Source organism: Ictidomys tridecemlineatus, unplaced genomic scaffold, assembly GCF_052094955.1.
Source record: "Ictidomys tridecemlineatus isolate mIctTri1 unplaced genomic scaffold, mIctTri1.hap1 Scaffold_3801, whole genome shotgun sequence".
NCBI classification, from domain to species: domain Eukaryota; kingdom Metazoa; phylum Chordata; class Mammalia; order Rodentia; family Sciuridae; genus Ictidomys; species Ictidomys tridecemlineatus.
In genome coordinates, this window is record NW_027522509.1 from 8595 (window position 1) to 25734 (window position 17140).

Sequence of the window (17140 nt, forward strand, 5' to 3'; positions counted from 1 at the left end):
AAATGCATCTTGGAGCCATGTGTTAACTTATCTATGAATTTTCTCCTTAGATGTTTAAATAACACCCCCTGCAATTTAGGTTTCATCAAACAAAGGAGATCTGATTTAAGATGATTCTCTTGGTAAGAAAGCAATTGCTGCTGCAATCTGCCATTCACCTAGAGCCACTGATCCCAGGATAAACATTCATTTATCAGAGAATTCAAAATAAACAACATATGCTGTCGTTTGAAGCACATTGATGGGTAGAATTCCATATTCTTCGAGGTTCTCCTATGTAAGCCTTGCTTCATTTACTTCAGTGAAAATTACTGTAAAATATTAGTTTCATCTTCTTTTACCATTATTTTTAATTCAAACTACAAGCTGGTTAACATTTTAGAAGGTTAGTCCATTACCTTAACCTCATTGTAGTGTTATGTTATTTGAAATTGTCTTTTCAAAGCACTAATGGACATTGAAAAATAGTCTCTTTTTGTAAACCTCTGGAGCCATTCATTCTGCATTATGTTAGTAAGGTGCTTGTGGGGAATCCAGGCATCTGACGGTAACTTTGGCCTTGTATGGTGACCTTCTTGTAGCAACCATATAATCATCTTCTGAAAGCGATAGTCCAGGTGTGAAAGGGTTGTGGCCATGAAGAAATGCTTTTCATTAGAGTTGTTATTGGATTTCAAATCTGTACGTCGCAAGCAAAATGACCATGAGATGATAATTAAGTGGTCCCTTTATTATCTCAGACAGGAAAAAAAATTGCAATTCTGGTGATTGCAGAGCCTCTACATTAGAGATTTAAAAAAAATACAACATAAACACTTGCATGAGCACAGATTCTGTTCTTTCATTTTTTAAATGTAGATGATATTTTTTCTTGAATAATGAGTGTCTTGTAGCACAAGAGGCTCTTGACTGAAGGTTAGTGTTGAAATACTTGCTACCTAACAGCAGTATGAGCAGATTGCACAAAGGAGACCACTGTTTCATCACTGAAGTTCAAAACCAAGGTTTCTCTCCAGGAGGGGTGTTTGGAGCCTCTAAAAATTGCAACAGATGGGTATCTCAAATTTAAATTCTTTTGATAATGATTAAGGATTTTTTTTTTGCTTAAAAATGATGAAAATAAAAGTTTCAGTGACAGTCTTTGAAGATGACAGGAAAAGATCTATCAGAAAATTATAAATTTTTTGTGAGATTCATTTTAAAGCAAGTGGTTTTTGCTTCTCTGTACTATGTGATGTGAATTTTTTGCATTTAAATATAAGTTTTCACTTGGGTTCACCTAAAAATCAGAACGAAACTATAGTTGTTAGCAAGGGTATGTCCAACATTTTTGTAATCGGACTGCACCCAAAGCTTGAAAAAAAAAATTTAAATATCCAGTGCAAAAAATAGAGATGATTTCAACAAAACTATAATTGTTAGGTTCTATCTTTTCTCTCTCAGTGATTTTAATAGATATCACCACTAAAAATAAACAAGACCAATGGACAACTCATAGGTTACGATAATGGTGATCATATCTACCTGCCAGTTTTTTTTTTCTGGATGTGATTATACAAAATTCCATAAACAATATTATGAAGAGATTTTTGTTAATTTCTAACAAATTCTTGAGTTGTTTCTCCTATGTCACTGTCACTAAGTCATTTTGAAAACTTTGCTTTGGAGCCTTAAAGTGTTTCCAGGGATCTGGCTCCCTGACTCAGGCAAAGGCTCTCTTGAATTTTTGAACACTTCATCTTGAATTGTGCTCAATGTGTTGGACTAATGTGATGTACATTGTCTCTCTTAGAAAAGTTGTTATTTTGGTTTTACACTAATGGTTTACTAATTCAATAGCCATGTATCAAATAAATTAATTAAATATCTTTATTGAATCTCAAAAAAACCCAAACCAAAACAAAACAAAAAAAAACCTCTGAAAGCCTTCTCAGGGCTAGCAGCACTGAGCAGCCACCAGCAGCGCGTCCTTCCGCAGAGGTTTCCTTGTCTCTGTTCTCAGATCGCCTTCCTGTGGGGCTTCTCGCGCCGCTGCCTGGCGCGAGCTGCTCCTGCACTTGCTTCAACGTCTCAACTGCTGTTACACAGACGGGCTCCATGACACCGGAGCCATGTTACTTCTTGTGGTGCTTCTCACCGGACTTGGTGGGCTGCACGCAGGCCGCAGTGAGTGCACACACTTGTCCCCCTCTCCCAGCCTGGGCTTCTGAGTGTGGACTGTGTTCATTTAGCGGGGGGGGGGGGGGGGTCTCCCTTCCCATCCCAGATCCAGGCAGGAGGTGTGGCTCCATGATCTCCCACGCGATTTCTCCTTGCCACTTGCTTCTACCAAAAAGTGAAACCAGAAAGGCTGCCTCTGGTGGAGAATAGTTTCACTTCTCTGGGACAGCGTTCTTATGTGCAAAATGGACAAAACTGTGCCTCCCTCACCCACCTTCCCATACAAAATTCTGCTAATCACCATGAAGAAACTCAATGATTTTCTGGTTTGGAAATTGCAGATTATTCCTATATCTGGTAATCTACATGCTTTCCTGCAAATGACCTCCCTTTTTTAATTAGTTTGTTTTCTCATTTCTGCTCCTGTCACAACACTAATTTGGTACTAAGTACTTTAGCTAGCTGTCAAACTGCTGAATTGTGTGTGTGTGTGTGTGTGTGTGTGTGTGTGTGTGTGTGTGAGAGAGAGAGAGAGAGAGAGAGAGAGAGAGAGAGAGAGAGAGAGAATAAAACTTGAGATATTGACAAGAAAGGGTTTAGAAATTTGGAGATAAAAAGGACTAGAAAAATGGTAAAAAGGAAGAGATGTGTAGATTATTTAATGTAGAGAAAGAAATGCAGAAATAGACTTAGGAATAAATAATGTAAAATCACAGGTACTAAAATAAAATCACTTCTTTTTATTTTTAGAGTCACACAAAAGCTTTCTTCACACCACTGTTCCTGAAAGGATTTCATCAACAGATGCAAAACACGATCGAGAAAATAGAGTAATTGCGGATTATATAATTATTATATCATATTATTATATATGCAAATTTTTAAAATATTTTAGTTACACATTAGGATGCATTTGACATAACTATAAAAGCATGGAATATAATTTTCTTGAATTATAAGAGGTCTCAGTAATAGATAAAGTATTTCTACTTTTCCTTCCCTCTCCTCTTTCTCCTGTTCCCTTCCCTCAATTCTACTGACCTGGGAATAATATTTTTAAACCTTAGATTATGTTAAGTTGCCTTTTTAATGTGACACCACTGCTGCAGGAGGCAGAGATGACAGCTTAGAATAGTTTCACAGCAGAACATTTCAATGTGTGTGAATATGCATGAGACTTTATTTCTTTGAAGATGAAGGACTTTAGGGATAAGAATCCAAAAATATGAAAATTAAGTGGATAACAAAACTGAATTTCCCCCAAGACAGGATTAAGGTAATGTGAGTGAAGTGAATCATGAAATTTGTCTTTGGCATGGGTGAACTGGTGGATTCTAAGTCAAAAGATAACAGTTGACATCAGGTAAGTGTTCACCCAGAAATGTAATGATGCAAAATAATGGGTCCTTTATTACTGGTTCAGACTCCTGAAGCCTCAGATATACACATAGGGAAGCAAATAAAATGGTTACATATTATTGTTAATTCTGTCAATCTTTTAAAATATAAGTACTAGAGTAGGGGGGATAGGAAGGGGAACAGAATATAATAGACATTATGACTGATGTATGTACATTCCATGTATGTATTATATGTCAAAATACATTCTGCTGTTATGTATGACTAAAAAAAATAAAAATAAATCATATGGTAAAAAAATATAAGTACTAAAAAGTACATAGTTTAACACATATTATTTATAAATCTAACTGAAATTTTTGGATACTCTTGTTATAGATTGCTTATATCATTACAATAGAAGGAAAACCATATTTTGTTCATCTTAAAAAGCAGTAAGTAATTATTTCATCTTTTCAAATTTTAATTCTTTGTTTTCTTGATTGTAAAACTTAGTTATGATCAGAATCATTTTAATTCAAATATATAGATACCTATTGTAAATTGGGTATTGAGCAAAGTACTAGGCAGAAAAAAGAATAAAATATGATACATAGTCAAATGTATAGTTCAAGGAGATACATTAATAGAGAAAAAATTTTATTATAGTATTTTATTATGATAAATGTATAAGTCGTAATGTTTGGAAATCAAAGAAATCTTATTAGAAAGAGGAAAGAGATAACTTGTGCATTGAGAGAAGATATATAGCTATATATATATATATATATATATATATATATATGTATGTGAAGAATAGCAATAGGAATGGGGTGCGGCAGTGGTGCTGGCATTCCATAAAGAGAGAAAATCATTTTCAAAATAAGTACATGTGAGACAGAGTAGTGGTGTTGTTGTTTTTGATATGCAAAAAGTCAATGTGAATTACTAAATAATAAATTTTTCTGAAGGATAGAGGTAACAGATTCTGAAAAATAAGGTTGGAGTCTGTTTGAGGATATTGGGAGACAAAAATAGCTTTACTCATGTACTTGTATAGTCCAATTGAGTCTTATAGGGGTGAAATACCAAAGGTAGGGTGACTGATAACATAACTAATAGTTTAGGTGAGTGATGATGGTGCATCACCAATTATAGCACTGCAAAAAAATATTCAGTGAACCTCAAGACAGATTTGATAGAACGATTGAGAAACAGTGGGGAACCTCAGATATAATTTAGTTGTTGCTCAAGTAAATGGATAGCTTATGATGTAACCAAATGAGGGATATGAACAGAGGATATGAACAAGGGAGATATTTGTATGAGGAAAGAGTGAGCTTTAGTGCTTATAACATATCCAAGTGGATTTTTCCTACTAGACAGATAAATATAGGCATAGGGATATAGATTTACCAGTAAGTGATAATTTGGCTATATTGAAATTTTTGATGAGAGTTATGTCTATGAACAGATTAGAGGCTAAAGTCTAAGCCCAGAGAAAGACCAATATTTCTGTGAAAGGTAGAAAAAAAATGTAGCTAACATAGAAGATGAAACTGGAGCAGCCAGTGAAGTAGGAAGAGAAGCAGAAGAATGAAGTGAATGTAAATTAAATGATTGGACTGAGTGGTCCTGATTTTCAAATAGAAGTCAGAAGTTGAATATGGCAGTGCATTTTAAATCTTTTGGATTTGACCTATACATGGCTATAAATATTTTACAGAGAAGTTTCAGGGTGACTAATAATTGACAAAGTGGAGTATATGTGTTAGACTACTGATTTAGTCAGCTTTTCACTGTTGTAACCAAAAGACATGACAAGGACAATTTTAAGGAGGAGACGTTTATTAGGGGGTTCACGTGTCAGAGGTCTCAGTAATACACAATTGGCTCTATTCTGGTGGGGGGAGGGCGTGCTGAGGTGAGGCAGAACATAAAGGCAGAAGACTGTGGGGAAGAAAAACAGGTCAGACACGACAATTAGGAAGGGGGAGGAGGAGATAGATAGATAGATAGATAGATATGGGGAGAATGCTATACTCACCATGGACAAATTATATATACTAAAGCCATTAACCCAAAAACCTACCACCGTCCTGGCACACCCTACCTACCTACAGTTAACACACAGTTAATCCCTATTATGGCATTATTCCACTGATTGAGTGTAAGAATCTCATAACCCAATCATTTCACCTCGAAGATTTCTTGCATTGTCTCATACATGAGCTTTTTGGGGACACCTCACATCCAAACCATAACAATTATTCTTTTGATAAAATTTGTTAAGAATTGAAAAATATAGGGCAAAGGGCCAAGGGAGAGTTATTTAGGATGGTAATGACTTGAAAATGCCATATTCAACTTCTGACAATAGAAGTTTTTTTTAAAGATAGAGTGAGAGAGGGAGAGAGAATTTTTCAATATTTGTTTTTTAGTTATTGGTGGACACAACATCTTTGTTTTGTATGTGGTGCTGAGAATTGAACCCAGGCCACACGCATGCCAGGCGAGCGCGCTACCACTTGAGCCACATCCTCAGCACCTAAAGAACTGCTTTAAATAAAAAGAAGTAATCCTCTGGAAGTGAAGGAGTGAGGACTGGCACATGGAGTGTTTCTGGAATGATTGATAGGAGTGGTGTTGAGTTTTTGAATGATTACTGAGAGGAATAAAAGAAAATTTAACCAATATCTAAATGAATTTTGTGCATAGCTAAGCTTAGTTTATATGAATTTGTAGTGAAAGAAAACAAATCTTTTAAAATGCTACATTTCAATTTTGAGATTCAAGAGTAACATATGAAATCAATGAATGATAAAGGCATAGATTCGAAAGTTCTATGCTAGAAATGGGGCCTACATGATTTTTCTTTTATATGTTTAGTGATTTGTTTTTTCATGGACTTGCATTTTAGTATTATAACTCTAGTTGGAAATATTTGGAGAACAGTCTATAAACAGTTGATTGGTCATACTTTGAATTCCTCAACCCATAGACAATTTGCGTATGAAGAGTATGTTTTCTACTTTTTCTGTTTCATTTGAGCTTGTTTTTATTTTTGCCTAGATCGTTTTTATCTCCATCATCTCTTATTTATTCTTATGACAAAAATGGCACCGAACATTCTGAGCCTTTGTTAGCTCAGGTAAGTCTTAGGATTTTTTAATATGAATAAATATAAATGTCATACTGGGAAGTAAATTTTAAAAATGAATTTATCCACTTGTTTTACTTTATGTATTTTTGTTTTTCAGATGAACTGCAATTATAATGGATATGTTGCAGGTTTTATAAATTCTCTTGTGACACTCAACACTTGTTCAGGACTCAGGTTGTTCATAATTTAAAGATATTCAATTTGCCACTCTTTCAATTACAAATTAATTCTTCATATATGTTTTCTCACTCTATAATCACTTTTATATTTCAATTCCCTAAGGATGAATCAGAATAACTAATAAAACCACATTGGGACCCTAGCAGCTTTGCTTCCTGATGAGAGGCTTTGTTGATACCAAAAGGATCTGCTGCTTATTGACTTTGATGAGTCTGGAGTTTAGGGAGTGTTGATCTCTCCATAACTTTTTTAGTTTGCCCAAATTCCATTTTTGTCCTTTTAAAATTTTTTAAAAATTCTAATTTGTTATATATGATAGCAGAATATATTACAATTCATATCACACATATAGAGCACAATTTTTCATATCTCTGGTTGTACACAAAGTATATTCTCACCATTCATGTCTTCTTACATGTACTTAGGGTCATGATGTCCATCTCATTCCAAAATCTTTTCTACCCCCATTCCCCCTCCCTTCTCCTCCCACCCCTTTGCCCTATCTAGAATTTGTCTAATCTTCCCATGCCCCACCTCCCAACCTCACTATGAATTATTCTCCTTATATCAGAGAAAACATTTGGCTTTTGGTTTTTTCGGATTGGCTAAAACTTCACTTAGCATTATATTCTCTAACTCCATCCATTTACCTGCAAATGCCTTGATTTTATTCTCTTTTATTGCTGAGTAATATTCCATTGTGTATATATGCTAAATTTTCTTTATCCATTCATCTACTGAAGGGCATCTAGGTTGGTTCCACAGTTTACCTATTGTGAATTGTGCTGCTATAAACATTGATGTGGCTGTATACTTCTCTAAGATTTCATCTCACTCCAGTCAGAATGGCAGCTATTAAGAATACAAACAACAATAAGTGTTGAGGAGGATGTGGGGGAAAAGGCACACTTGTGCATTGCTGGTGGAACTGCAAAATGGTGCCACCAATATGGAAAACAGTATGGAGATTCCTTGGAAAACTGGGAATAGAACCACCTTTGACCCAGCTATATCCCACTCCTCAGTCTATACCTATTTCTTAATTTTCTACAATAATTGCCAATTGTACAACGCCTTAGACCAATAGACAGTTTGGCTCTGCATGCAATCATTTTTAGACATGTAGTACCTTCAGTTCAGCACACATGAACATTAGGTATCAGAGTTAGTGTTTCAGAGAAAAGGGACACAAGACTAACAGACCCTGCAGATATGCTCTGAAAATCTACACACTAGAAAGGGGGTCCCTTGCCTGTGTAAGAACACAAATCCATGCCACTATGTGCTTTTGGTAAAATGATTAAAAAATATTTGTAACAGAAAGCAAAATACATTGTGATATAGTAGTCTGTTTCTGATATGAAACCTCAAAGACCAAAGGAATAAAGTTGAAAAACAAAGGTAACATTTAAATCTTAAAAAAAAAAAAATCGAAAAACAAATCTGGCCAAAATTTCTCATTAGAATTATAGTTTTGGTAGAATAATTTCAGACTTTCTTTGAATTATTTTAACATTCAGGGGAATAATACAATTCAAAGATGTTTCATATGGAATCGAACCAACCAATTGATGCTCTATCAGGATTTATACACATGATTTATGAAGAAAAAAGTAATCAAATTAATATTCCTCACTCAGGAAAAAGAGTCATTTATGCTGAGTCTGATATATCACCGCATGAAGGAAAAAAAGCTATACCCATGTTAACTCTTTTATTTCCACTTATTTCATATAATTTTGTTACGAAGTGCTTTCAGAGCTGAATTTGTGACTTGCAAATGTTATCATTATTTTACTTTTCATGAAGGACCTGCATGACTGTTAAAATTATTAGAGAATGAATTTGTGTTCATTGGTATGCTTGAAAAAAGGGAGATGTGAATATAGGACTAAAAACATTAATTTTCATACATGGGATTATACATAAGTAATATAAAATATGCTGTTTCTCCCATTATAGATAATTTAGATAAAAACATAAGTCTTTGTTTCAAGAGAATTCAAAATGGAAAATTTTTGTGATTTACATAAGGTACATGTAAAACAAAGTGATGAATTTTTCCTCCACAGAGACCTATAAACTTGCCACAAATAACACAACAGGCTGTAGTGAACTGCCACTGATGGTAAACTTTAGTAATTTTTTTCTAAACTAAAAGTAGTTTCTTAAAAATTGGTAGTAGAAAATGTGCCCACATAAATGTTTAGTAGGATAATTATGACAAGAATAAGAAAAATAGTTCTCTAGATTATAGACCTACATTTTCATTTTAATTATTAGGAAAGTAAGATGCCTAGATATATAGCTTGGAAAGTCTAACTGAAAACTCTTGCTATCACAACACTTTTTGAACTGTAATCCTCTGAATAGTACATAAATTTTCTATTTGTAAACTGGGCCTGACATTATAGTTGGCAGTTACACATTATTATCTCTGGATATAATTTCAGTGCAATGTAAAGTTTCATAAGTTTCTCAAGACTCATGTTGTGTGTTTTTGAGAAAAATGAATATGCCTCATCATTATTCTCTCGGTATCTTTAATTGCATATTGTTGTGGATAAAAATTTGGTATATACTATTTTATACATTATTATTTTCAAATTATTTGACATTTATCTTTAAGTTCAGTGATACTGTGAAAAATTTCACCCATTTATTTTTCATTTTTAATTAATCCATTTAAAAAAATATATGTAAGCAGTTTTTGTTAATCTACTTTGTATATATAGATAGAATCTGTTACTTTTGCAAGATAAGCATCTTATTTCCTGAAGCTTGTTGGCTACTTTTTTTTATTGGGTCTTTTAGTTATACATGACAATACGATTCATTTTGATATAAGTATAAAAGCATGAAATATAATTTGTTCTGATTCAGTTCCCAGGGCTTCCCTTTTTCCTCCCCTCCCCCCTTCTTATGTTCCCTTCCCTTTTTTCTACTGATCTGTTATTTCAAATTGGGTGTTTTTTTGTTTTTGTTTTTTGTTTTTTTTTTGCACTGTGGATTGAACAGAGGGGGCACTCGAACACTGAGCCATATCCCCATCATTATTTTGTATTTTATTTGGAGACAGGGTCTCACTGAGTTTCTTAGTGCCTTGCTTTTGCTGAGGCTGGCTTTGAACTTGTAATCTTCCTGCCTCAGCCTCTGGAGTCTTAGGGCTCCCAGCACTCTTTTTAAAAATAATTGGCTACTTTTCTTTTGTCAGAGGATTATACCCTCCAGGAACAGATATGTTACAACTCCCTCAAAACTCTCAACCCCTACCTAATAGTAATATTTAACTGCATTAGTCTAATTGGAAGGGAAGTCTACACAACAAATATGCCACTTCTTTCAAGCAAAGGGAGAAAACAAGTTATCATCTGTTTTCTTCTTAGTTCTAGATATATTAAAGAAAAAGAAAAACAGATGAACAAAATCCTCATATTGAGAATTCATGACTATACTTCAAATCTTATATAGATTTATATTTTGATTATATATTAATCCATGAGGTTACATTTTTCCAAGATTGGTAAGAACTGAGGGCATCTGATGGAAGAAAATTGTATTTTTTTTCTTGAAAATAAAAGAATATTTTTTTTAAAATAGTTGTTGCTTGACCTTGAGAGAAGCTGGCCAAGGAATCCCAGGTGAATTTCTGGCCCATAACTGATGACATTGATGATTAAAAAAAATGCAGCTTTTAAGAAGGATACCTCATGATTCCTACAGATTAGTATCAGCAATATATGAACTCATAATCCATAAGGAAATAATTAACCTTGAAAAGTGGTTAGCAAAACAAAAACAATGGATTTATTTATTTTTTAATACCAGGGATTGAATCCAGAGGCATTTAACCACTGAGCCACATCACAAACCCTATTTTTATTTTTTATTTTGAGACAGAATATTTCTAGGTAAGATTAGAGCCTTGCTAAATTGCTAAAACTTGCCTTGACTTATGATCCACCTACCTCAGCCTCTCATGCTGCTGGGATTACATGCGTGAACCACCATGCCCAACAAAATAGTTGATTCAGATCCACAAAACAATCAGATATTAAAAAATTGAAGATACAGTTTATCAAATCTTTTCTTTCCCTATCTCTCCTATCTCCCTATCAATCCACTTCCTCTGTTTTACTGAAGTCTGTTTTATTTCTATAGGATTCCATCACTTTCTCTCCCTTTGTTTGTTCTAGCTTTAACAAATGAGAGAAAACATTTGAGCTGGGATCTTGCCACAAACCTATAATCCCAGCACCTTGGGAGGCTGAGACAGGAGGATTTTGAGTTCAAAGCCAGCCTTAGCTATGGTGAGGTGCTAAGCAGCTCAGTGAGACGCTGTGTCTTAATAAAACAAAATAGAGCTGGGGATGTGGCTCAGTGGTCGAGTGCCCCTGAGTGCAATCCCTGGTACCAAAGAAAGAAAGAAAGAAAGAAAATGAAAACATTTGACCCTTGAGTTCTGCGTCTGGCTTATTTCATTTAGCATGTTGTTTCATCCATTTACTAGAAGATGCCATAAATTTCTTTCTTTATGACAGAATAAAACTCCACATTTTCTTTCTTTTCTGTTGCTGACAGAAGCCTCTGTGTGGTGTAGCTCATGGGCTTTTTATCTGTCATTGATGAAGATGGAATGTCAGCTGTGGTTGTCTGAGCTCCCATGCAGGTTGTGTTGGGTGCTTGGTCAGGGCTAACACTCCCTGGGAGTGATGAGCTCTCAGCTCTGGTGCTTCTTATTCCCCTTGTCTCCTGTGATGGGGAGGGGGTTCAGTAACTTTCAGATAGTAGTTATCTCTGCAAGTTTCTTTTAGACTGATCATTGAGATATGCCATCTCAGAGGTATTCCTGCTGGTTTTATTTGTTGCTGACTGAAGGTGGGGAGGAGCTGTATTGATTTAATTTCTTCTAGGGTTGCTGGCTAGCTGTGGTCACTGCAAAATGGTTGCCATGCACATCATAGCTTTCAGAACCCAATTTGAGTTAAGCTGCTTGATCTTCTTCACTGTATTTGCTTATCCTATCATGTTTTAACTTGGTCTGCTTTTCTTTTGAACTGTTGTTAAGGGAGTTAGCTTAATGTGCTTTTCTTCTTCTTCTTTCTTTCTTTGTTATTGTAATCAAGTGGGGTTGAGAGTCATCAGTAGAATCCCTCTTGTTTCTGTGTACTGGCCTTTCCTGGATGCTTGGTTAGTCTAGACTAAGGTAGTTTGGCCTCTCCCTGAATACTCAGTCTTCACCAAGGAACCCAGAATTGAAGTAAAATGAAGAGTCAGACAGCACTGTGACTGTGGAGTTGTGGGGAATGAGTCTAAGATTTTAATCCTGGGGTGCAGTCAAAGTGCAAGAGTGGGAGCTAAGAGAAATGGAGAGGTTCCATGGAAGGTGGGGGAAAGATAGGCAGCTGCCCAGCTTCTGGAACAGGATTCCTATAGGATCTCCAGCTCTGTGGTCCATGGTCAGTTGTTTTTGCAACTTGTCCAACCCAAGCCCAGGTTTGTCCCAACTCTGTAGTTGATGTGTTGTTCAAAATGAATTGGGGAAGGGGATCTAGAAAGGGTAGTCTGTGCCTACAAACCTCTCCCTGGAGAAAGGGTAGTCCAAATACCTCACCCACAATCATTGTCTTGTGGTCAGGAACTCAAGAACTCTATCCCCAGGCTCCTGAGTTCTGCTTATGACCAGGAATGTGGCAATTTTGTGTCACACACTGAAGTCCATGGCCTGCTGAGATCAGCTCAGCATTGGTTATGTCCAAAGTCCATATTGCTATGGTTCTTACTGCTGAGGTATTATAGTGGCCTAAGACCACTCTAATTGGCCACATGTGATGCCAACCATAATAGCCATAATTAACCATAACCATGTGTTAGTATGTTTATAGTATGTGTTCTCTTACTGCAGTGGATTTATGCTAGAAAGTATTATCAAAAAGGATTATCATCATCATCATCATCATCAGAAGAAGAAGACGATTCATGTCTTTTGGGAATTAAGCTTCTTAATAACCCATGATCAGAGAAAAGAGTAGAAACTAGAAAAAATATGTGTTCAGTATTAATCTCAATTTCATAAGTTCAGTTAAAGCCTTCGCTGGCCATTAAGTGAATACTTGGAAAATATGAATAGTGAGAATAAATAATCAAGACATTTATGTCAAGACAGTATAAAGAAAAGAACAAGTTAAACAAAAAAAAGTAGAATACAGGAAATAAGGTTAGGGAGCACAAGTTATGGATATAGAAAAAAGAGAAATCATTTGAAATCTGAAGCTTGGTACAGTAGAAAACTAATAAAATTGATAAATTTGTGGTGATATTAGTCAAGAAATTCATCCTTTTCTATTAAAAAAATATAAGAGTGTACCCTTTTCCCCACATCCTTGCCAGCACTTGTTGTTGTTTTACTTCATAATGGCTGCCAATCTTACTGGAGTGAGATGGTATCTTAGAGTGGTTTTGATTTGCATTTCTCTGACTGCTAAAGATGGTGAGCATTTTTTCATGTACTTGTTGATTGATTGTATGTCCTCCTCTGAGAAGTGTCTGTTCAGGTCTTTGGCCCATTTGTTGATTGGGTTATTTGTTATCTTATTGTTTAATTTTTTGAGTTCTTTGTATACTCTGGATATTAGGGCTCTATCTGAAGTGTGAGGATTAAAAATTTGTTTCCATGATGTAGGCTCCCTATTTACCTCTCTTATTGTTTCAGTTTAAGTAAGTCCCATTTGTTGATTCTTGTTATAAACTCTTGAGCTATGGGTGTCCTATTAAAGAATTTGGAGCCCGACCCCACAATATGTAGATCGGAGCCAACTTTTTCTTCTATCAGGCACACAGTCTCTGATTTGATATTTAGCTTTTTGATCCACCTTGAGTTAACTTTTGTGCATGGCAAGAGGAGGAGATTCAGTTTCATTTTGTTGCATATGGATTTCCAGTTTTCCTAACACTATTTGTTGAAGATGCTATCCTTCCTCCATTGCATGCTTTTAGCCCCTTTTTCAAATATAAGAAAGTTGTACTTTTGTGGATTGGTTTCTGTGTCCTCTATTCTGTACCATTGGTCCACCTGCCTGTTTTGGTACCAGTACCACGCTGTTTTTGTTACTATTGCTTTGTAGTACAGTTTGAACTCTGGTATCGCTATAGCTCCAGATTCACACTTCCTGCTTAGAATTGCTTTTGCTATTCTGAGTCTTTTGTTTTTCCATATGAATTTCATGATTGCTTTATCTATTTCTACAAGAAATGCCGTTGGGATTTTGATTGGTCAGGTGTCTCTAGTTTTCCCCGAGTCTTTATGCAGGCTCACTTTGATAATCCCTCCCCCGGAAAGTCTAGGAGAGATTTTATGTGAATTTCCTGCTGTATGGGAAATGAGCTGAGTAGCACACACCTGTTTTATTTTTGCAATCTGTGGGAGAGTGGTGGTGGTTACTTCAGCTCTCCAAGATGGTGGCCGCTGGTTTCTTGGTGGAGTTTTCGTTGTGGGGGATAGAACTGTACCGCTTCCTTCCCCATCTGAAATCTCGAACTCAGCCCAGGGCTCAGTGGGGGCTCAGCCAGCAGAATTCCACAGAATCCGCAGCCACGTTTCTCCCTGCTTGCTGGTCATTTCTGGGTGGTGCCCCGCTGTCTCCTGTCTGTAACTCTTATCTTCTATACCATTGTATAATATAAAATCTGGTATTTTGATGCTTCCTGCTTTACTTGCTGAAGATTGCTTTGGCTATTCTGGGTCTCTTATATTCCAAATGAATTTCATGACTGCTTTTTCTGTTTCTCTGAAGAATGTCATCAGAACCTCAATAGTAATTGCATTAAATGTGTATAGATAGTACTTTTGGTAGCATGGCCATTTTGACCATATTAATTCTGCCTATTCAAAATCATGGGAGATCTTTCCATCTTCTAAGGTCTTCTTGGATTTTTTTTCTTTAGTGTTCTGTAGTTTTTATTGTAGAGGTTTTTTCACCTCTTTTGTTAGATTGATTCCCAAATATTTTATTTTCTTTGAGGCTATTGCGAATGGGATAATTTTCCATCATGTGATTCATCACTGATATATTGGAATGGAATGATTTATGAGTGTTAATTTTATATCCTGATACATTGCTGAATTCATTTTGAGTTCTAGAAGTTTTCTGGTGGAGATTTATGGTCTTCTACATGTAGGGAATTATATAGTTAGCAAATAAGGATAAGTTGAGTTTTTCTTTTCCTCTTTCTTCTAATTGCTCTGATAAGTTTTTCAGTACTGTGTTGAACAGAAGTGGTGAAAGAGGATCTTCCTGTCTTGTTCCAGTTTGCAGAGGAAATGCTTCCAATTTTTCTCCTTCTAGAATGGTGTTTGCCTTGGGTTTATTATATATAGCTTTTACCATGTTGAGGTATGGTCCTATCATACCTAATTTTTCTGGTGTTTTGGTCATGAATGGATGCTGTAGTTTGTCAAATGCTTTTCCTGCATCTATTTATTGAATCATGTAATTCTTGTTATTAAGTCTATTGATGTTTACATTTATTGATTTCTGTATGTTGAACCAACCTTGCATGCTTGAGATGAACCCCATTTGAGTATGGTGCACTATCTTCTTAATATATTTTTGTATGCAATGTGCCAGTATTTTATTAAGAATTTTTGTATCTATGTTCATTGGGGATATTGGTCTGAAGTTTTCTTTCCTGATGCATCTTTATCTGGTTTTGGTATCAGGGTGATCAAATGAATTTGGGAGTGTTCATTCCTTTTCCATTTCATGGAATAATTTGAGTAGGATTGGTGGTAGTTCTCTTTAAAGGTCAGGTAGAATTTAGGTGAGAATCCCTCTGGTCCTAGGCCTTTGTTTGCTGGTAGGGTTTAATGAATGTTCAATTTCATTGCTTAAAATTGATCTGTTTAAATTTTTTATGTCCTCCTGATTCAATTTGTGTAGGTCATATGTCTCTAAAAATTTGCTTTTGTCTTCCAAGGTTTTCTAATTTATTAGAGTATACATTTTCAAAATAGTCTGATTATTTTTGTTATTTCAGTGGTGTCTTTTTCATTATAAATTTCAGTAAGTTTTCTCTCACATTATTAGGTTGGTTAAGGTTTTACGAATTTTATATATTTTTCCAAAGATATAACATTTTGTTTTATTATTTTTTTCAGTTTTCTTTATTTCTACTCTGATTTCATTATTTCCTGTCTTCTACTGCTTTTGGTGTTGATTAGTTATACTTTTTCTATATCTTTGAGATATAATGTTAGGTTATTTATTTGGTGACTTTCTATTCTTTTAGTGAATGAGCTCAATACAATGAACTTTCCTCTTTGACTTGCCTTCATAGTGTCCCAGATATTTTTATATACTATATCGATATACTCATTTATATTTAAGTAAAATTCCATCCCTGATTTCTTCTTCTATTCACTGGTCATTCAATATGGTGTTATTTTGTCTGCAGGTATTGTAGGTTCTATTGTTCATTTTATTGTTGATTTCAGATTCCAATCCATATGACCTGATAATAATGAAGGTATTATCTCTCTCTCTCTCTCTCTCTCTCTCTCTCTCTCTACTTTCTAAGAGTTTCTTTGTGGCCTAAGATATGGTCTATTTCATGGGGATCCATGTCCATGTGTTACTTAGAAGGTATTAAGTCACTGATGGATGAAATTTTCTATATGTGTCTGTTATGTTTTGTCTAAATTATTAATTGTATTTTGAGGTTCTATAGCTTCTTCTTTTTTTTTTTTTAGTTTTTCTTTAAAGAATCTATCCAGTGGTGAGGGAGTTTTGTTAAAGTCATCCAGTTTTATTGTGTTGTTGTCTATTTGATACTTGAAATTGAGAACATTTTGTTTGATGTATGTAGAATCTCCATTGTTTGGGGCATAAATATTTACAATTGTTATGTCTGGTTGATGTATAATTCCCTGAAGCAGTATAAAATGTCTTTCTTAGTCTCTTCTGTTTAACTTTGGCTTGAAGTCCACTTTATCTGATATGAGGATAATAAACCCTGTTTGTTTACAAAATCCGTGTGAATGATATGTTTTTCCCATCATTTTAGCTTCAGTCTGGATGTCATTATCTATGGAGATGAGTCTTTTGGAGACAGCATATTGTTGCATCTCATTTTTTAATCCAATCTGCTAGACTATGTCTTTTGATTGATGTGTTTGGGCCATTTATATTCAATATATTTATTGAGAAATTACTTTTATTCTATGTCATTTTGAGTTATTTTTGGTTTTTAGTTTGAATTAGTTTCTTCTTTGATTGACTATTCTAGTGTACTTCCTCCCAG

The 17140-nt window shown here is 35.1% G+C and overlaps 1 protein-coding gene across 1 annotated transcript; it reads left to right on the plus strand.

Moving 5' to 3' along the window:
• Positions 1-2111: 2111 nt before the first annotated feature.
• Positions 2112-8153, plus strand: LOC144373392 (disintegrin and metalloproteinase domain-containing protein 5-like). The gene is made up of 5 exons (XM_078036480.1): positions 2112-2166; positions 2911-2990; positions 3898-3953; positions 6571-6649; positions 6759-8153. The coding sequence occupies exons 1-5, from the start codon at positions 2112-2114 to the stop codon at positions 6849-6851; spliced, it is 363 nt and encodes a 120-aa protein (XP_077892606.1). The 3' UTR covers positions 6852-8153.
• The last annotated feature ends 8987 nt before the right edge of the window (positions 8154-17140 follow it).

Excerpts from the sequence above, each read along its gene's own strand:
- LOC144373392 (XM_078036480.1), top strand. The coding sequence starts at position 2,112 with ATGTTACTTCTTGTGGTGCTTCTCACCGGACTTGGTGGGCTGCACGCA. Across the intron at positions 3,954-6,570 it reads TTTGTTCATCTTAAAAAGCA|ATCGTTTTTATCTCCATCAT; the intron begins GTAAGTAATTAT and ends ATTTTTGCCTAG. Across the intron at positions 6,650-6,758 it reads CTGAGCCTTTGTTAGCTCAG|ATGAACTGCAATTATAATGG; the intron begins GTAAGTCTTAGG and ends TTTGTTTTTCAG.